Here is a 20,508-nt window from a genome sequence, read left to right as displayed (position 1 = left end):
AAGCTAATTAGACTCCCTCCTTGAGCCTAATCCACAGCCAGCCTCAGAGATGGGTCCTCGGGCAGAGGAGTCGGATATTGCTGTGTGAATGAGTCACTCACTTCCAAACTACTATGAATCACGTAATCAAATACTTGCACTGCATATCACATAATCAGCTACTTGAACTTTATCTCTTTCCTGCTCGAGGCCTTTTATCCAATTATATTCTTGTTAAACAGAGAAGTAAGATTTGAGATGAGCTTTTTATTTCAGGACCGGAGACAGGACAGGAAGGACCTACTTGTTTTGCAGTGTACCAGCTGTACATTTAAACTATCGTCACTCTGGTTTAGCTCAAGAAAAACACTGGGTGCTCTCCTTCGTGTCATTTTGGTGTTTTCTTCAAGCTTAAACAGGAACAGTTATATTGATTATGGTTATTAAAATCAGGGTACATTTCACTCAGAAAAACTACATATTATTTTTGTAGCAATATTTGATTTCTGAAACAGCTACAGGCTTTCTAACTAAATGCCACGAGGTTTAAATTTTCTCTTGTAGTCCCCCCTGCCCCAGCAATCTCTAGATTTATACAGTTGGAGACAAGAAGCCAGAGGAATTCTTTTGATGGTCTACATTTTGGACACCTTAATGAAACGATGCATTGGCACTCTTCTCTTAAAGTTTCAGTAGGTGGCTCTTATATTTTCAAGTCAAGAAAAGGGATATGGGCTGCCCAGTGCTAAGAAATGACTGTACCCCAAACTGTGATGACTCCATTTTAATTCAGGAAGAAGTAACTGGAAAATAAACAGCTCTGAAAGTTCAGGCCCAAAGCCCTTTACAGCCTCCATATGGCTAATCTGTGGTATTGTGTGATGCGCAAACACCGGGGACGTTTGCCTACACTAGAAAGCAGTTGATTACATCAGTTGCTTTTTTTTTCCCCCCCATAATTTTTCAGCGAGGCAGCGAATGCTAATGGATCAGCTGGGAATTCACAGGACAGGGAGGATCATGAATATTACAATGAAATTCCAGGGAAAGAGCCTCCCACCGGTGGAGTGTTAGACATGCGAATGAAAGTGCAAACAGACCAAAGGGCTAACTGTCTTATGGAGTGCAAAAAGCAGTACTGCTTGGTAAGTACATCATCTTCTGGGATAAACTATTTCGCTGCCTGTTATGGGAATAAATAATAAAGTGTTACTGTGGTGTAAAGCATGGCATTAACATCAGAAGTAGGTCCTGATTATCCTGGGAAAGGGTTTTTTAGGCTAGATTTAATGATGCTTAGTACATAATTGAATCCCAAAGCACTTTCTGAATATTAAACTGGTTTGTCCTTAGAGTACTTTTAGGAGGACCAAGTAATATTTCCTTGTTCACTCATTAGCTGTGAGAAGAAAATAGATACAGATTTAAATGGTTTGTTGAGAGAACATCTGCAAAATCTGGGACCTTCTGGCTCCTGATTCCGTGATCTGATAAATATTTCATCCTGTCCATTATGCTCTACAACCTATACATACAACATTAACTGACTGCAATGTATATACAACGTTTAATTACCCTTGGAGTGTTTCTCAGAGGCTCTGTTAAATCAGCCACAGCAGCAAAAAGATGCATCTATCTTTGTCTCTTGTCTGGGGATAGCAGGGAATAAAAACCAATCAGGCAGGGAGTAAAACCAGCCGAGCTCAGGACTGGCTGCACAGACTTCAAAGCCTGCTGTGCCAGATCTTGGAAACACTGGCATTTCCCCACCCAGGGCAGCAGGCACCACCGCTTTGCTTGGAGGGAGGGCACTCAGGCCTGCCTGCTGGAATCCAGTTGGTGCTGTCTAAAAAGTTGCTGCTCCCAAGTGTTACTTGTGTCTGGTGGCAACTGCTCCCAGATTCCTGTGCGTTCCTGGGCTACTGCTCCATCCATTTTTCCCTTTGTTAACCTCAGCCATACTCCACATCTTGGCTGTTGGCCTCGTGGTCTCCTCCTCCCCAACAGCTCTCTAAAAAGGTGTTTGACTATATCCTGAGCTTGCGTTCAAAGCTCGACAGAGTTGTTGCAAGGAGTTACCCTGCAGCATGTAAATGCAAATGCCTTTTTTCCGTGGAGTGTTACTTTTTGTTTTTCCTTTTAGTTCTGATGACCTTCTAGTGCTGCTCAGACAACTTGGTGACCATTTCACTTTCAAACCATGATGTCTGTAGTTACTTCTCCTTGTTTTTATTGCATGGAACATTTATAAGAAAACTGAACTTTATTACCTAGGAGTTATACTGTATGTACTAAACCTTAGATACATAACTGGGCAGTTAACGGTCTCTGTGAGGTTGGAGTACGTCCAGGCATGATGCCCTGTAGAAAGAAGAGTATCAGCATGAAATATTATTTGAGGAGATAGGAGTTTTTTGGCGAAGAAGATATGTTTAGTTACCTGTATCCCAACTAGCTGGTGCATGGATGTTTTAAAGTTACCTGAGGTTTCTAACGGACTCCTTTACATGACTGTTTTTACAATTTTTCTACAGACAGGCAGCCCAACATTCATCAATATATATGAAAATTGCCCAGAAGAAAACAAAACTCTGGGTATGTACTCTGTTTTCCTTCTCATGCATATGCAGAATTAACCAAGGCAGATTGCCTGGAAGAGTTGTCCCTTGGCTTTCGATAAAATGGTGAAAAGTGTTCTACTTAGTGGGTCATTTCTAGTTCCCTAGATGAAGGGCAGACAAAAAAGCCTTACAGCTTTTCTAAAGGCCACTAATCTATCTTCACGTCTGCTGGCAGACTTACTTGGTTAACTTGTCATGATACTGTACAGTAGTTCTTTGTTTTTTTATTCTCTTTCATACTCTTTGTTGTTTTATTCTCTTTCATACCCTTTGAAAAAGGAAGATACTTTGTTGCTTATCAGTCTCTGAAAATACCCCTTCCCCTTACAAATGCTTGATGAGACCCAAACTATCAGCATCGGGTGCTTGTTCCAACAGAGCCTGTGCCCTTGGTTCCAGCATCACTGGCTTCTCAGTGTGACTGTGCCCTTCCCCTGCCTTGGGCAGCTTTGTGCCCCACATCAATTTGCCTTTAGCAAAACCTGCTCTCTGGGACCCCACGAGATCACCAGCCGCCATCCCTTCCTGGACTTCCCTTGCCACAGCTGATGCCCTGAGCACATTTCCTCAGCTCATCTCTGTCACTGCACAATGAAGTCCTTTTTGAATTTCCACCTGCACCGCTCTAAAGTGATCCATTACACTGTCTTCAGGTGATAGTTCAGTTTCTTGGGTTATTTCTGGTTTAAGGAAAGGAGAATTGAATAGTTTCTACAAAGAGAGGGTGAACAAATACAAGAATGAATGAATAGATCTATGAATAAAACGTTTGCTAAAGAGCAAAAATACGTGTGCTATTTGGCTAGCTCAAGTGCTATTATTTTCATACCCTGCAGGGGACATTCTGTTAGCCTGTTCCTAGGCTTGGCTCCTAACCTGACAGATGTGGCTTTGGCTCTCCAGGCAGAGCCACAAAGTGCCAACCTCCTCCATCTTCCCTGCTCCACCAGAATAGCAACAGAGAGAATTGTTCAGCTTCCCACAAGATTTTTTTGTGGTGTAGAGGGCAAGGAAAAGGTGTTGCAACAAACAATGTATATGGCTTGTGTCTCTGTAGAGTCATATGTATTAATTTCCTTTCAGTCAGTGGGGAGTTTACTGCTGACATTGATTGAAGCAGAATTGAACCAGTGCGGAACATTTTTGAAAACCTCGTTCTAACTCATTTTGGATAGTGTACCTTGTGCCTTCTAGCCATAAGGAAAAATGAGTTTATCTGCCAATTTTTCTTTTCCTTCTGGATAACTTTAGTGGGATATATAAGAACAACAATGTTCCTATTTTGGCTTTTACAATTATTTTATCTTGAGTTTGAAAAAAAAAAAAAAGAAGGAAATCTGTGCATACTAATTGCAGGTAATTGTGGTGAAAGATCACAGAAGACAAAAAAAGAAGCAACATTATTGAAGCCTGCCTACAGAACAGATCTTTTTGATGACCCGTGTTACATCAACACACAGACCCTGCAGTCCGCAGTCTGTACAGCCCGCAGTACAGCAACAGCCCAGACCCATGGGAGCCCCCTGCGTCAGGCCAGTAGGTTCCCATTGCAATACCATATCTTTCTGAGCTTTGAAAAGGGGGGGTCTTGTCATCTCTGTGCATGGAGAAAGATTTTGGTTTCCCCATAAGAAATACAGAAAAGAGGGGGGGAAGAAATCCTTCCTGGTTGGTTTTTTTGCTTGTTAAATTCAATACAAAGGCGATTAAAGAGTAAAAGTAGTGACGGTAAGCAAGCGGAGTAACCTTTCATCTTCTGTAGCTGATTGTTGACAATAAATAGTGTTCCACAGGTAATAATCAGCAAGTCTTTTAAGATGATATGAAAGCTTGGGACGGCACCATACCTCAAGGAAGAGGGTTCTCCTGCATGCTCAAGATCTTAACCACCCTAAGGTGGAAGTGGCCTCAGATGCCTTTGCTTCACAGACAGTAGCGTGCAAGGTCGAAGTGGGAGTGTTATGACCATCTTTTCTCAATTCTTGCATAAGTGACCATTGAATCTCATCCAATAATTTCTAAATCAAACTGTTTGCTCAGTAGTATCTAGGGAATGTATGTCAAATTAAGTCTTGATTAACAGACTCAAAGTGGTGGATATCCATTAAATGACTATATAGTTGCTACTGATTGTAAATACTTTATTTATTAGCTTTGCCTTTTATGGTTTCCCACCGAGTGTTTTCTCTGTCAGAGTTGGCTCCACACAAGAAAGTGGGCAAAGGACTGGACAGAGCTACAGTAAAGGAAATCTGTGGCCATTGAGACATTTCCAACCCAGGGCTGTATTATGCTCTAAAAGGAACTGGCTATATCCTGAGGAGCCTTAGGTTGCATAATTCCATTGAAGAAGTGGTATCTTCTTATTTTCATTAGAAAAATCCTGCCTGTGAATCATTTGCACTCTGACTGGCTATATCCCAAACCACCCAGTTTTGTTAGTACATTCAGTAATTGTTCATTTTTTCACAGCAGATGCATCGTGCTGTAATCCTTCCCTTCTGGCTACGTTGGCCATGTTGTCTTACATTCCTGCACATAGCTGGAGCCACTCAACATGACTCTCCCAATGATCCATGGCAATCTCTTCAGAGCTTGTTAAGGAAGAGGGAAGAACTAGATCTTAAAAAAAAAAAGTGGCTAAAAAACAATAAAAATCTTGTTTTTACAGGGAAGATTTGACTTTTCAATAAAACCAAAGAAATACAAACCCAAAACAGTAGAGCGTCAGAAAAATTCCTGTTTCCAGTCCCTGTTGCCTACCGACCCAAGGCTTTCCCATCTAAGGTATGGGAGGAGATGGTGTGATAATTTTACCTAATGCACTGGAGGGTTGTGAGCATTCCTGTGTGCCTATTATTACAGTCTGTAAGGTTGGTTTGATCACAGCTTCAAGACTGAATCATCTGAATTTTTTGAAAGCTATAAAAAATATTGTCTTGCATTCTTTCAGGATGAAGTTCCAGGTGAGGTGTCCAATACATTCCCTTTCATTTAATTTTAGAGTTACCGGAAGCTGTTCAGCAGAGTGCCACAAGCAACACAGCTGGTCTCTCTGTTCTGCCACAAATAAAGCAACAGCTAAAGAATGAAGATTGTTACCATGGCAAATTAAACAGGAAAGCAGCAGAGAGCCTCTTAGTCAATGATGGGGATTTTCTGGTGCGCGAGAGCACAACGTCACCTGGTCAGTATGTCCTCAGTGGACTTCAGGGAGGGCAAGCAAAGCATCTGCTCTTGGTGGATCCTGAGGGCAAGGTATGAACAATTATTATACTGAAATTTCAAGGCTGCTGAGATATTTCAGTCAAAATGCATGGGTGCATTCCAGGAGGTGGAACTGAACTGATTCCATCCAAGTTAATTTAAATTTAGCCAGTGACTTCAGGAGGTTTAAAAGTTCAATTCAAGAACTTGTAAGCACCGAAGTACCATGGAAATAGAAGTGAGGTACTTAAATATTGTTGTTAGTCCAGGTGCTGATAATTAGTGTATACACTTAATACATCCTTTGAGTTGTTACTATATTGCTAGAAAAATAACCCTAACATTAAATAATGAATTTGATTAGTAACACACTTCTGGATACAGAAAAGGTAGAGCTGGTTTGTTGTCACTTCAATCCTACTTGCTTCTGCTCAGGGCTAGAAGAGCACTTCTGAGTGACATCTCTCAGAGCAGAGAGTAAATCAGAAAAGTAATCCTCAGTGGGATTTAGGGGAAAAAATCTCTCGTCTGTGGAGAAAAAAAACCTGTTATTTCATTCCCCTTGGCAGAATCAGCCCAGTTCTACATACAGTCTCTTTAAGCTCTGCTTTTCATGTCAGCTAACCGTAGGTCAAAGGATAGGTCTGAATTTCTGTCTACAGCCTAACTATCCTGCTCCAGTGAGTTCAGCAGCTTAAATGCCTTCTGACTGTAAAGCACTAGGCTCGTGTACAACCAGTTGTAAGCACAATCTAACCGTAAATATATTGTTTTGCTTCTTTCATTAGGTGAGAACCAAAGACCATATATTTGATAGTGTGGGTCATCTTATTCAGTATCACATGGAAAATAATTTGCCAATCATCTCTTCTGGAAGTGAAGTGAGCTTGAAGCAGCCCGTAAGGAAAGAGAGTAATGTGGGACACCTGCAATATCACAAATAATCCCTTGGATCTCACAAAACCCAAGATAATTCATATCTGAAAACTGTACCGAGAACTTTCTATTATGAAGACAATTCAAAAAAGTATAGACTGCACTTTCTGCTGCTGTTCCAGAAGATACCCTATAGTGTGTGTATTTATGAATATATGTATATGTGTATATCTATGTAGATCTATAGAGATCAACAAGCATAGTTATATAGATATATATAATCTTAACAAAATTACACCCTTAGAGTGTGAGATTAATTTGTGAGAAGGTATTTTATGACATGCACAAATGTCACTTTCAAGGTCGTACTGAATCAGTAACTATTTAAAAGCACAATTAAACCTCTACATGCAAAAGCTCACTTGAACGAACTGCTGGAACATTAGTATGTGCCTTTTAGCATAGAAGTATTGGAAACCAATATTATTTATACTGAATTAGTTTTGGGTGGTTAAACAAACATGTCTAAGCTTTTAACTATTTGCCAAAACACAATTTGAATATTACTAAAATGTCATCTGCTTTCGATAGACACTAACAATTTCATTTTGCTTGTAACAGCACTTTACTAGCTTGAAATGAATACAGAATTTCACAATACAGAAAGGTTGTCCGGTTTCTTAATCATTTTTTATCACTGCCTGACTACTCAAAGATTTGAGATTATGCAACATTTACAAGGTAGAAATTAATATAATTTTGGAATAGAACTTGTTAAAGGACAAGCATGCTAGATCCTAATATTTTTGTCTTGCATATGATTTTACTGTTATTACCGATTAATACTGGAGACATCTCTTTTTAAAGGTAGGCTAAATATATTTTCATTAATTACATAGTTGTTTACAAACTAGAGAAGCTGAATAAAAATAATGATACATTTTGAGAGAAAACTATTTAAAAGACTGTTTGAACTTTGCATGTGCCCTTATTCAGTGTTCTTTCCAAAACAAGATACGTTTCTCCCATTCTTCACGTAGAGTCCATTTGTTCCTAAACATGGAAAAAAGTCTTTTAAAGGAAACCTATGAATTGATTTGCCACAATAAATACTCTAAATATGAACAATCCTATATTCAGAGTGAACAGTGATTTCTTGGGCTTGCTGTTGAAGAAACAGTGACGTAATAAGTAACTGAAGAAAGGCTGGGCTGATTTGGGGAATGAACTGGTAGTCCAGGTAATGGCTTGAGAAAGTTGTCCCTTTAAGACAAGCAACGTCTTCTGGAATGAGCAGGGACATTCTCTCTGTATCCCAGACCACCAGCTCAGTTGCAGAAGGCAGATAATTGTTGTGGAGTTCAGCAATTGCTGGAAGACTTGACTATAAAAAAATACATACTGTTCTTTTGCCTGTGTTAATGTTAAATGGAACACTATAGTAAGAGCTCTTTTCTCTAGTAAACAAGAGGGGTCATATACATATAAAATTATTGAAGTCATAAGCTTTCTTGGAGGGGAAAATGCGATGTAAAGAACCACGCTTAGAAATTACTAAAAACCATCTTTATTCTTATGCTCAGCTAATAGGCATAAAATATATTTCATTCCTTGATAATAACATGATTAAAATACACAATTACATATACTGAAGCAGTGAGAAGCTTTAAAACATTAGTAGTTGATTTCCTTGCTAATAGTCTGGCATTATTGATACCTCAAGCCTTCAGACTAGAAGCTCAAGCTCGTGCCTGTCCTGTCCTATGCCAAGTTTTCACCTGTGAAGAAGGCCCCCCAGCCTTCTTCATGCTCAAGCTTTGTGCCACCGCAAGGATAGCTGGCAAGAAACTGCAACTGGAATATTAAATCCCTGCATAGTATCCTTTCTATTCTCACATCTTACCAAACTTCATAATGTGCTTGACATGACTTTATTGAGCAAACAACGAAGCAAAAATAGCTACTTCTGTGGCATGCCAAGGGGAGAGAAAGGCCTGAATAGGGTGGCTCTGATTTTTGCATCAAAGCTGAGTTTTATGACAGGTCATAGAAGGCAAATGTGTGGAACTCCATCTCTGTTTTTAGTACAAATCAAAGCTACTCTGGACTAGAATAATAGTGTTTGGAGTTGTGATAGTATGAGATTAAAGTTGTATGACTTTGCCAGTTAAGATACTGACTTAGGGACATTTTTCACATCACCAGTTTTCACTTTACCAACGCATAAAAACATCCATAGCCAGTGTATGCTGTTTGGATCACAGTATGACATAGTCTTAAGTCTCCCTCTTTTAATGTCACTAACTTAAACACAAGTAAGACCTGAATCTTCGTTTTGTTGCTCCTGCATCTTTTGTATGTGTTTGAAGGAAAAGGGGAAGAAAAGGGAGGTAATTGGGTGCTCGTACAATAAACAAGTATCTCAAAAATCTCTTGATGTGAGAGAAAGCAAAGAATCCAACTAATTACAGATACAATTCTGACACAATGCATCCATGCATTACAGACACCAGACATTTTCCTAGAATAAATTACAGCCATTCTTCTGGAGCCAGAACTAGGATCTCAGTTTTTGGTTTCTAATATTTATGTGCCATGACTTAGTTATTAATGTTGCTTTTAGCCTCTGTGGACCAGCCATCTCATGTAAAGTACACTATCATCTGTGTGGAAGTCTTAGAAGTAAGTAACTACACCTTAACTTTTTTTTTTTTTTTTTTAATCTTAATTTCAGAAAGTTTGCCAATACTGTTCTTGAGGAAGTTAATATGAATTGTCAGGCACATTTAGACTTTTTTTTTTTTAATTGTTTCATGCCTGCAAAAATGCTGAGGATAATTGGTTAATATCTGTTCTGATGGTTACTAGAAACCCTTGGGAAAAATAACTAATTTTGCCTATAATGTCACATTTACAAGGCATAGCGTGTTCGTTCTTTTTCAAAGCTCCTATAAATTTCACTGAAACACATTACCACATGTATCTGTTTGCTTCCATCGATAAAAATGCTGTATCAAATGACCCAGACGCTTCTCTCGTACCACAGCTTCCATTTCCTGCTGCTAGGGCCGGCAGGCTGCATTGTTACTGCCGAGGGCAAGTGTCACCAGATGGAGCTATTACACGTCTTCCTCATCGCTGAATAAAACGCTCATTGTTCAAAAAATTTCTGATTTTCTTTTGAGCGCTTGCTACATGCAATTCAGTGGAAGAAGTTTGTTTGCTCAGAGAAGATTTTAATTTTTTAAACAGATTAAAGCAAGCCCTTGCGGCAGAGCAGCCCCTCGAGCACTAGGCACCCTGAGGAAGGCCGCCTGTGTGCGGCCTGGCTGCTCTGGTGCCACCACGGGGCTTCACCGGGCAAAGGCAGAGTCCCCTGAAGGGTTTCCTCGTGTGCAGCTCAGCCTGGGGCGTCGGGCACCGTGTGCCATCACGGCTCTGCCAGCACGGGCGCAGTGCGAGGCCGAGGGGACAGGCTGGGGGCAGCTCCCTCGGGGGAGCTCCTGTGCGAGGACCGGGGCGGTAACTCGTGACAATCCCCCCCAGCTGCTCTAAAACGAGAGATGCCCGCGCCATCCTGCCAGCTTTCGTCGTGACGCAGTCGTGAGAGCCAGCCCCCCGCCGCATGACGTCATCCTGCCGGGCTGTGGCCTCAGAGCACCTCTCCGACAACGCCACCGCGCGTTGCCTGGCAACCGCCACGTCTCGCAGCGACACGGCGCCGCCGCCACCCGCGCCGGACACCCCTGCGCGCGCACTCTCGCCGTCACGGCGAGACCCCGCCCCTCCGCAAAACGGCCACAGCCATTGGCCGACCGCTGAGCCAATCAGCTAGAGAGGCATGTTCCCGCGGCCATAGGCGCCTGCTTTCAAACAGCCAGCGGAGGCGGTTGTGCAGCGCAGCCGAGCGCGACTGGGGCGGGGCGGGGCGGGGCGAGACGAGACGGGGCGAGCGTGTCGCCGCCCTCCCGCCTTCCTGCGTGGCGAAGAGCTGCTGCGGCCGCCGGTTGGCGCCCGCGGCTGTCAGTCAGGGCCGCGGGCGCACGGTTACGTTGTCAGGTGGGAGAGCGGCGGTTGCGCCTTCGTTGTGCCCGGGGAAGGCGGGCAGCCGCGGCGCCTGGCAGCTCCGGTGAGTCTCGGCGGTCGGGACCGCGCTCTGCCGCCGCCGCCGCCGCCGCCGCCTCCTCCGCTTCCTGCCCCGCAGTAGGCCGGGGCGAGGCCGGCTAAGGAGGCCCTGGCGGGAGGTGCTTCCCTGGCCGTGCTGTGAACAACGGCGCTAATCGTCCCCGCCCGGTGCCAGCGCCGTGCGGCCGCCGTGAGGGGCTGAGGCGGCGGCTGAGGAGCTCGCCCCGCGCGGCCTGTGGCGGTGGGGGCGCCTCGGCCTGCGCTCCCCGCCAGCCCCGCCCGCCGTGACTGACTGCGGCTCTTACAGGCTGGTGAAGGGTCTGGAGAAAAAGTCTGCTGGGGAGCGGCTGAGGGAACTGGGGTTGTTTAGTGTGGAGAAAAGGAGGCTCAGGGGAGACCTTATCGCTGTCTGCCACTGCCTGAAAGGAGGCTGTAGCGAGGCGGGCGTTAGTCTCTTCTCCCAGGTAACAAGCGATAGGACGAGAGGAAACGGCCTCAAGTTGCGCCAGGGGAGGTTTAGTTTGGAGATCAGGAAAAATTTCTCCACGGAAAGGGTTGTCAAGCGTTGGAACAGGCTGCCCAGGGAAGTGGTGGAATCACTATCCCTGGAGGTATTTAAAAGACGAGTAGATGTGGTGCTTGGGGCCATGGTTTAGTGGTGGGCTTGGCAGTGCTAGGTTAATGGTTGGGCTTGATCTTCAAGGTCCTTTCCAACCAAAACGATTCTATGATTCTATGAAACGGGGCTGTGTCATCTTGTCCGGCTGCCTCAGCTGGTTGGTTTGGGAGGGGCTTTAAGGAAAGAGGGGAGGCCAGGTGGTGGTTTACAGCTGATGTGGGTTTGGGGGAAGATGGCTGTGCTTCAGTATCATTCTGTGAGAGGTGTTGCAGGCGGTCACACTGTGGAATATGGTATTTTAGGAGGTGCACAGAGACAGGTACTTATGTTGTTAGGATTCCTACTAACTATATTAGAGAGTTTCCTTGAATATCAGCAGGCAAGCAGGGCCTTTAAACATAATGAAGTCAATGACACATTATGTCTTTTAAGTTTGGAATAATGCTCTTGTAAATCTTACTTTATACTGAGTGAAGACTTCGCCATGTGCTACACCTGTATGCCCAAAGAATGTGTCATTCTGTAAAATCTTCATCAGTCATTTCTAGTTCATAAGTGCCTGTCAGGAGTATGTCTTCATCAGAGAGTAACTTACCTTGCAACCAAATGTGGGCCAGCACTTACGCACGGTTGCTTACTGTGAACTCACTGCTCAGTGTAGACAAGTCCTTGGGAGTCTGAGTCTCTTCATTAAGCAGTTAAATCTGGAACTGACATGATACTTTTCCTATTTTTCCTATCACGGCTATTATCCAAGTGTGTAAGCAGCAGTATACTTTCAGTATTTAGTACAAAATATAGTTATTCTCTAGAAATAAATGAAGCAAGATTAGAAGTGGACATAACTTGTCAACATACATCACAGCATATGTATAACATACAGTGTTAGAACTTGAAGAAAATAATGTCTGGTTGTAAGTGAACTTCAATAATTTCATGTCAGCATATGAAAAGCCCAAATAATCTGTTTTAAATGCTAAATTCTTAGAAATGTCTAGCATTGGATATACTGAGGAAAAAAAAGTTCAAGTGAATGTTATAGATAATGTGCAATGTTTGTTTCAAAAAATATATTTTTGTTTGTGTTTGGCTACTTAACTCAGGAAGCAAGGATGGTACTTTTTGGTCGTGTGCGTGTCCCCCCTCTTTTGATCACGTGTGATATTTTCCTGTCTTGCAATAGGTTTTGATGGATACTCAACACCATTATTAGAAAACAATGTCCCTCGACTTGGATAGTGGAGTTCTACAAACTCAACATGAGGATGAAGACTATGACCAAGAGGATTATGCAAGAGAACAAGAGGTGAAAAAGAACAAATTATTTAATCTGAACGCTTGTGTATCTAGCTGCTTCCCATTTTTCTCTTTTAAGTGCTTAAAAAAAAAAAAGTTTTTTGCTCTCTTTGGTAAGAGCGAAACAGAGTGCGGACTCTGCTTTGCAAGAGTGGCATAAAAAGTAAAGAGATACTGAGATGCTGCATCTGAAGAGCCTTGCAGTGTCGTATGAAGTGGCTGGAAGACTGTTACTCCTTGCCTATGCAGTAGATGAAATGCAAAAGGCTGGTGTTACCTACATTTTGTGTTTCTTGACAGCTTTTTGACTTATTACCAATACTTAGAAAGCAACAGCTCTCTTTCGCTTGAAAATTTCATTAGCTTAGAAAAGATAATTATAATCAGAATTTAAAAATTACATACTTTAATCTCTAGAAAAATATATTGAAATGTTTTGGGGTTTTGAGTTGAATACTTTGGATGTTTCTGTTCTTTTTGTTTCATAAAGAGAACTGGCAAAATGTGTGTTTAATGTGAATGTGCAGAATGGTTTCTTACAGGGTGGTGAATCATGTTCACGTCAGGTAACCTCCCTAATATACACTGCAGGGATCCCTGTCTAGAGTGTAGGTAACGTAAAGACAAACGTTCAAAAAAATATGTAGTAGAACAATAGCTGTTCAACTTGGAAAGATGCTATTGCAAACACTGTAGGGAATCCGATGTCTGCTCCAAGCCTTTCTACCCAGATAAAGAATGTTGTGCTTGTGCAGGAGAACAAGGAGTGAAATAATTGTAGGGTTGTTACAGTGAGTGCGCGAGAGAGTGCGTAAGTAGGATTAGAAGTTTGGAGTGTTGAGGGGAACATCTTTTCTATAAGGAGAGGCTGGGAGAGCTGGGGCTGTTTAGCGTGGAAAAGAGAAGGCCCAGGGGGAATCTGATCAATGTGTATAAATAGCTGAAGGGAGGATGTAAAGACAACGGAGCCAGGCTCTCTTTAGTGGTGCCCAGTGACAGGACAAGAAGCAATGGGCACGAACAAAGCAACTTCTTTGGAGTAAGTTTGTGATAATCCTTGTAGGTCATACGTGTTTGAACTATAGTAGGGTGGGGTTCCCAAGACTACATGTTGTAGATATTTTGGTGGGACATGACTCTTAGCCTGCTAAAAGGAGACTAAAACACAGGCTCTGCTGTGTTCCCTGGTCATGACACAATCCAAGACTTTCTGCATTAGTTAAGTTTTTCTGCCACAGCAAACCAGGTGTTTTTTTGTTCAAAACTGGGGAGATCTACATGGTAGGAGAGTACCTTGACACTAACTTAAGAACTGGGTAACCCTTACCCACATCTGGAGGCCTGTGCTAGCTAACCTGGTAGGCTGAGCTTGGTTTAGATATGAACTCCCATGATGATGTTTTGTAAACTGTGTGGGCGCTGCTTTCTCTTGATTTTAAGTTTCCAAAGCAGTGCAAGACCAGCGAAACCTATGGTGCTTGAGTATGTCCTTGGTTGCAAGTAGGGCAAAGGAAAAGGGATCTTTAGTGAATGATGATGCCTTTCCTTTCCTGCTTCCTGGAGCTGAGATAGGGCACTCCCTAGATTTATTCTAATGATAGGGAAACTTTTTCACACCACTAGTGAATTTCTAGGAACAAACTCTTGGTGCTCTGTTTTTCTGTAGACATTTAGAAAAGTTGTCCTTAACTTCTCACCTATCTTATGGTCCACATATAATGAATGTTGTTTGTTCTGTTTCAGTTGCAACAACTATTGACAGACCTTCCCCATGATATGCTGGAGGACAGTGGAGACCAGCTCTCCAGCTATTCGGACTGTGGCATTCATGAGACTGAGGAGCAGTAAGGCATTTTGCACCATTTTTTATTTGTGTTGTGCTCTTGAGAATAGAGCAAAATCTCAGCTGATGAGGTGTGTAAAAGCAATCCAAGTAAAAGGGGAGCTGTAGTGCAGTTAGCAGTATGGTTTGTATTCCGTGAGAAACAAACTAGATGGCATTTAATTTAGCAAAGAGATGGTTTGGTTTGTTTTTTCCCTGAAGTTATAAGTGCATAGTTAAGCTGCTTGTCTTTCTCTAGATCACATGAGCCTGGGAAGCATGATGGAAGGTGGAACGATCATCCATTGATAGGTGATCCTCAAAATGTAAGTTTGTATGAGCAGTGATGTAACTAGTAGGAACTACTTGTTCATAACAACATGCTAAATATTACTTAAATTCGCTAGAGAAATACTTTTCATGTAGGTTGACGTGTTTTGCTATTCATTTGAAGTATTTCTAACTTGAAGGCTGATAACCCCAGAAAAAGGGGGTTAGGGGGAAATCTGAGTTTTGAGAGAGCAATTCTAAACCTCTTATCCATTCATAGGGTTATGAACAAGGACAAAATCTGTACCCTGAACAATTCTTGTGTGACCAGCAAAATGGTCATGTCGAAAAACATGGAAAGAATTGGAATGGCCTACATAACGATGAAGAGAAGAAACATTTATGTGATATTAAAGAAGATTACTGTGGCCAGAATGGTCAAGAGGATCCTGATGATTTGTATCTTGGTAGAGATGAGTTTAATGCTCCAAGTTGCTACCAACAGAACAATGTGTATCATCTTCCTGAAAACTTCAGGCCGTATACAAATGGCCATAAACCAGAGTTTAACTATCAGCAAAGTAAAACAACAAATTTTCCAGATGCTCCAAAGGAACATCTTAAGGTATTTCAGAAGCTGCTGCATTTTTCTGTCTCTTTTGGAAAATTTTCACAGGTCTTTAACTATTGGGAATAATATTTCTAAATGCTTTCAGTCTCTTATTATCAGTTTCAACAGTGATGGGAGGCTTCTGTAGTTTATTTAAAACAAAGAAGAGTTAACTTAAACATCTTGAAAGCGTTGCACTGTCCCGCACGACATCCTTGTCTCTAAATTGGAGAGACACGGACTTGATGGATGGACCACTTGGATAAGGAATTGGCTGGATGGTCACACTCAAAGAGTTACGGTCAATGGCTCCATGTCCAAGTGGAGACCAATGACAAGTGGCGTTCCTCTGGGGTCAGTATTGGGACCGGTCCTGTTTAACATCTTTGTTGGCGACATGGAAAGTGGGATTGAGTGTGCCCTCAGCCAGTTTGCCGACGACACCAAGCTGTGTGGTGTGGTCGACGTGCTGGAGGGAAGGGATGCCATCCGGAGGGACCTCGACAGGCTTGAGAGCTGGGCCTGTGCAAACTGCATGAAGTTCAACAGGACCAAGTGCAAGGTCCTGCATGTGGGTTGGGGCAATCCCATGCACAAATACAGGCTGGGCAGAGAATGGATTGAGAGCAGCCCTGAGGAGAAGGACTTGGGGGTGCTGGTTGATGAGAAGCTCAACATGAGCCAGCAATGTGTGCTGGCAGCCCAGAAGGCAAATCTTATCCTGAGCTGTATCAAAAGCAGCGTGGCCAGCAGGCTGAGGGAGGTGATTCTGCCCCTCTACTCCGCTCTCGTGAGACCCCACCTGGAGTACTGTGTCCAGCTCTGGGGCCCCCAACATAAGAAGGACATGGAGCTGTTGGAACAAGTCCCGAGGAGGGCCACGAAGATGATCAGAGGGCTGGAGCACCTCTCCTATGAAGCCAGGCTGAGAGAGTTGGGGCTGTTTAGCCTGGAGAAGAGAAGGCTCCAGAGAAACCTTATAGCAGCCTTCCAGTACCTGAAGGGGCTTACAGGAAAGCGGGGGAGGGACTTTTTACAAGGTGATAGGACGAGGGGGAATGTTTTTAAACTGAAAGAGGGTAGATTTAGATTAGATGTTAGGAAGAAATTCTTTACTGTGAGGGTGGTGAGGCCCAGGTTGCCCAGAAAAGCTGTGGCTGCCCCCTCCCTGGCAGTGTTCAAGGCCAGGTTGGATGGGGCTTTGAGCAACCTGGTCTAGTGGAAAGGTGTCCCTGCCTGTGGCAATGGGGTTGGAACTAGATGATCTTTAGTGTCCCTTCCAACCCAAACCATTCTGTGATTCTATGACAAATAATTGGTTTTTCATATGAGCAAAAGAAAAAAAATCATAACATGCACTTGTTGGCTAGGTAGAATGCCATGAGGTAGAATGAATGTGATTCACTTAAGTGTGTGCTTACTCTATGGAAGTTGATGCTTCACCGCTCTCCTGAAGTGGAAGCTTTCATGAAAATTTCTGTCACGCTTAAATGGTGTGCTGGATTGGAGCCTGAAAATGAAGAGCTACTAGAGCTTTTCTTAACGTCAACCTGTAAAATTAACAATATTTTCATCATGCAAGACTACTGTTGTAGTTTTAATTTATTTCCCCTTGTGTATATATTGTCACAACAGCAATTTGTTGCATCTGATGTCAGTGGCCAATCGCCAGAATCTTACAAAGTGACGTATAAACCATACCAAAGTGGCGTTCATCAAAAAATTCCAGTAATCCAAGAAGGAACCAGAAGAAATGAAATGTTTGAAGATTTGCAACATGAATTTTTGGGCAATGATGAAAGTAAGTGTTTGCTGTTTAGAGTTGAAATAAACTTGTGTGAAAAGTCCACTGGAAATCAGCAACAGAAAACCTATTAATTTCAGTAGATTTTTAGTAAGACAACTAAAGGTATGTTGATGTATGTGATCTTTTATTTTGCTCTAAGCTAATATTGAGATGGCCCTAACGTTTTGGGTGTTTTTTTGTTTTGTTTTGGGTTTTTTTTGTTGGTGTGTTTTTTTCCACTTTATCTAGAAATCGTTTCTTTGATCAGAGTATTTGAGTTTCAGGCTATTAAAAATGTAGCTTTGACTAGTGAGACTGCAAACAAAATGATTTCTGACAGCTTGATCTCAAGTCTTGCTGACATGTTGTCTTGTCTATAATATTGGAAAATAATCACTTGCTATACCTTAGGAAACGTACTTTGCTTGATGCCACATTGGGCTTTTCTGTTCGGTATACTTCGAATGGCAGAACTACTTTGCTGCTTAAACATCTAGAAAACGTATAGTTGCTACAAGACCGTGTCTGAATTCACAGCATGTAAACCTTTATCTGGCCTTGCTGTTAGGTTTGAATTGCATTGGTAGTTCCTACAATTCTTCAGCCATTGCTGCTAGAGCAACTCAGGTGATGTGTATCAAACATGGGTTAACAAATGATGCGATTTTGTGAATCAAGGGTGAATAGGGCACTGTATGAAAGAAGTATTTTGGGGCAGGAATTACTTACAGTGATGACTTCCTTGATTAGTTGACTGTGCTGACTTGTCTGTATGCTATTTGAAATTTGGCAGATTCAGAAAATATGCAGATTCTTCAACTTCAAGTTCTAAACAAAGCAAGAGAAAGACAACTGGAAGAACTTAATGAAAAGCTAGAAAAGAGTGCACAGCAGATTAGGTATTTGAATCATCAGCTGTCAATGGTCAAAGGTAAAATGTTTTGTACTAACTCTTAGGTTTTATTCATATCTAGCAACCTTTTTATTCTGGAACTTTGATTTAGTTGTGTCATGTTCCATGAAGTTGTTGTGTGGATGTCCATGTTTCTAACACAGTTATTCTCTCTCTCTCTTAAGATGAAAAGGATGGTTTGGCTGTTAGTCTTCGTGAGTCTCAAAAACTCTATCAGAATGGAAAGGAACGGGAAGTGCATCTTGAAGGTCAAATAAAGGCCCTTGAAACGCAAATTCAGACTCTTACTACCAATGAGGAGCAGGTACTATAAATATTTTTAAACTGTTTATTGTGGAAGATCTCTACAGTTATATTTGTGGTGCATTTGCGTTAAACTAAGTGCTAGTTTCTTGCACTGTTTATGATCATTGCAGAAGCTGAATATATGATGAATGAATAGAATGCATTGGTGGAAAATAGTTTGTATTAAAATCCAGGCATTATCTGAGGACTTTTAGCAACTCTTGCACAAAAAAACCCCCTGAACTGACTTACAGAATATTGGAGCAAAAATAAAACATATGTAACTGGGAGCTACTCTAATACTGTTCCTACAGATATTGAAGCAATCCAAAGTGGCAGAGGTAGCCATGGAAAGCATGCAGAAGCAGCTGTTAGAACTTCAGCGATCAGATGCCCTTCAGCGTGCCAGAGAACAACACGAGGCCGTTATTTCGGCTCTCAAGCAGAAGTATGAAAAGCAAGTATTATCATTAGAGCAGAAACTTGATACTACAAAATCTGCACTCCGAGAGCAGGTGAGAAATTGTTTTAGGATGCTGAGTACTCTACTGGAGAGTCTGTAGAGCTCCCCATGTTTCCTAAACTGCACTTGTTGACCTATAATTCTGATAACTCCTTCTGGAAGCTGCTAAGCAAATGGAATGGAAATTCTACGTAAGTCTCAATATTATGAAGCCTATGTAGTATAGTTTTTATAAACATCTCCAGGCAGTTGTGAGCTCAAATGGTGAGTTTGTACATAGCAGACGCAGAGGAGGCAAGAATTCATTGTCTCAGATTCTCTACTGAGCTTTCATTCTGTACACAATCCCTTTTTGAAAGGGTAGTGGGAAAGAAAAGAACTAATTCGGAAAGGATGTAATATTTTTGCTGCAAGAAAATCTGTTTATTAAACAGTCTATTGCCAAGCTATAGTTTCAAAATGATCAAGGATGTCTAATCACTGAACAGTCACTTTATTTTAGAAGTATGGATTTAAAAGGAGAGAGGCAGGGAAAAAAGGCTAGCTTTAAGATGGAGTTTGATAGGGATTGTGTCACATGGTTATAGAGCTTATTAAAATTATTCTACCTGACATGTGATAAGAGTCCATTACACTATTAGAAATATTCAAGCAATGTAGTCTAGGCAGGCCTTAATAAATTGTCCTCCTCTTTCACGTAAAGGAAATAGAATTAAATTTCTTTAATTCTAGGTCTGTAATTCTTGTCTCAACATAAATATGCATAAAAATAAGCGGGTTGTACGTTTGAAGAGGTAACTAGCACTTTCTTGTAAACAAGCATGTGCTGCTAAATTTCTGTTTATTAGTACCACAACAAAGTTTACACAGCTTTGTCTCTACTGCAAAAAAGTGGGTTTTTATGGTAATATGTTTGGGGTATTTATAAAGAGGTCTCCTGTTTTTGAGCGAAAATGGAAAAGTGAAAAGGTGTAAAGACGAGGTACTGTGCCTCCCAGCTCTGTGTAGGTAACTGTGAGTAATGCTGTATGAAGGTCCACATGTGTATCATGTGAAAGAACTACAGTTCTTCTTTTATAGAGCATTCGAACTGGCTAGCTTGGCTTAAGCTCAGTTAAAATAAGTTGAGTTAAGCTCAGGCTTAATACAAATAATGTGAAGGCTTGATTTTTCTGCAGTAGACTTGACTATATTTGATTAATTACGGAGGATAATGTGACATGCTGAAAACTAACTGCTTTAGGAAATACGAAATGGTGTACATCCATGTATGTTTATATATGAGTCTACTTACTCTCTTGTAGTGAAAACTTAACTTTGCTGTAAGAGATGAATTGTCAGCCAAGGATAGCATTTGATCTATGATTGATTTAGCTGGCCTCTGCCCCTTTAGGTATCCAATCGATTCTTTTCTCCTGTGTCTTGTATGTATTGACTCTTCCTGTATCTGAAACTGTCCTAGACAGCTAGGTATTTGTAACATGAGTAAAAGTAATCTCTCTTCCTAGAAAGAGCTTTGCAAAAATCTAGGAGAACGTGTTAAGCAACTTGAAAAAAGATTGGAAGAAACCAAATGTGAAAAAGCTGAAATAATAAATCAACTGACGAGAAGCCTAGAAGAAAGCCAAAAGCAATG

At 41.8% G+C, this 20,508-nt stretch overlaps 2 protein-coding genes across 2 annotated transcripts in view; both read left to right on the top strand.

The window, feature by feature from the left end:
* Nucleotides 1-6,751, top strand: part of SHC4 (SHC adaptor protein 4) — a 30,343-nt gene extending 23,592 nt beyond the window's left edge. Inside the window, exons 8-12 of the mRNA XM_068410504.1 lie at nt 947-1,124; nt 2,514-2,574; nt 3,957-4,136; nt 5,605-5,858; nt 6,596-6,751. Of these exons, the coding sequence (XP_068266605.1) occupies nt 947-1,124; nt 2,514-2,574; nt 3,957-4,136; nt 5,605-5,858; nt 6,596-6,751 (829 nt within the window). The remainder of the gene's footprint in view (nt 1-946; nt 1,125-2,513; nt 2,575-3,956; nt 4,137-5,604; nt 5,859-6,595) is intronic.
* A 4,026-nt stretch (nt 6,752-10,777) lies between these two features.
* The window catches only part of CEP152 (centrosomal protein 152), a 26,249-nt gene continuing 16,518 nt past the window's right edge, over nt 10,778-20,508 (top strand). The window contains exons 1-10 of the mRNA XM_068410751.1: nt 10,778-10,812; nt 12,611-12,733; nt 14,467-14,567; nt 14,805-14,871; nt 15,096-15,440; nt 17,061-17,226; nt 18,005-18,142; nt 18,289-18,428; nt 18,724-18,924; nt 20,381-20,508. The exon at nt 20,381-20,508 is cut by the window's right edge and continues 20 nt beyond it. Coding sequence (XP_068266852.1) covers nt 12,647-12,733; nt 14,467-14,567; nt 14,805-14,871; nt 15,096-15,440; nt 17,061-17,226; nt 18,005-18,142; nt 18,289-18,428; nt 18,724-18,924; nt 20,381-20,508 — 1,373 coding nt within the window. The 5' untranslated portion in view covers nt 10,778-10,812; nt 12,611-12,646. The remainder of the gene's footprint in view (nt 10,813-12,610; nt 12,734-14,466; nt 14,568-14,804; nt 14,872-15,095; nt 15,441-17,060; nt 17,227-18,004; nt 18,143-18,288; nt 18,429-18,723; nt 18,925-20,380) is intronic.

The sequence above is a fragment of the Nyctibius grandis genome, chromosome 11 (genome assembly GCF_013368605.1).
Source record: "Nyctibius grandis isolate bNycGra1 chromosome 11, bNycGra1.pri, whole genome shotgun sequence".
In the NCBI taxonomy this organism is placed as follows: domain Eukaryota; kingdom Metazoa; phylum Chordata; class Aves; order Nyctibiiformes; family Nyctibiidae; genus Nyctibius; species Nyctibius grandis.
The sequence above is the reverse complement of the archived record's forward strand: the minus strand, read 5'-3'. Positions and strand labels throughout refer to the sequence as shown.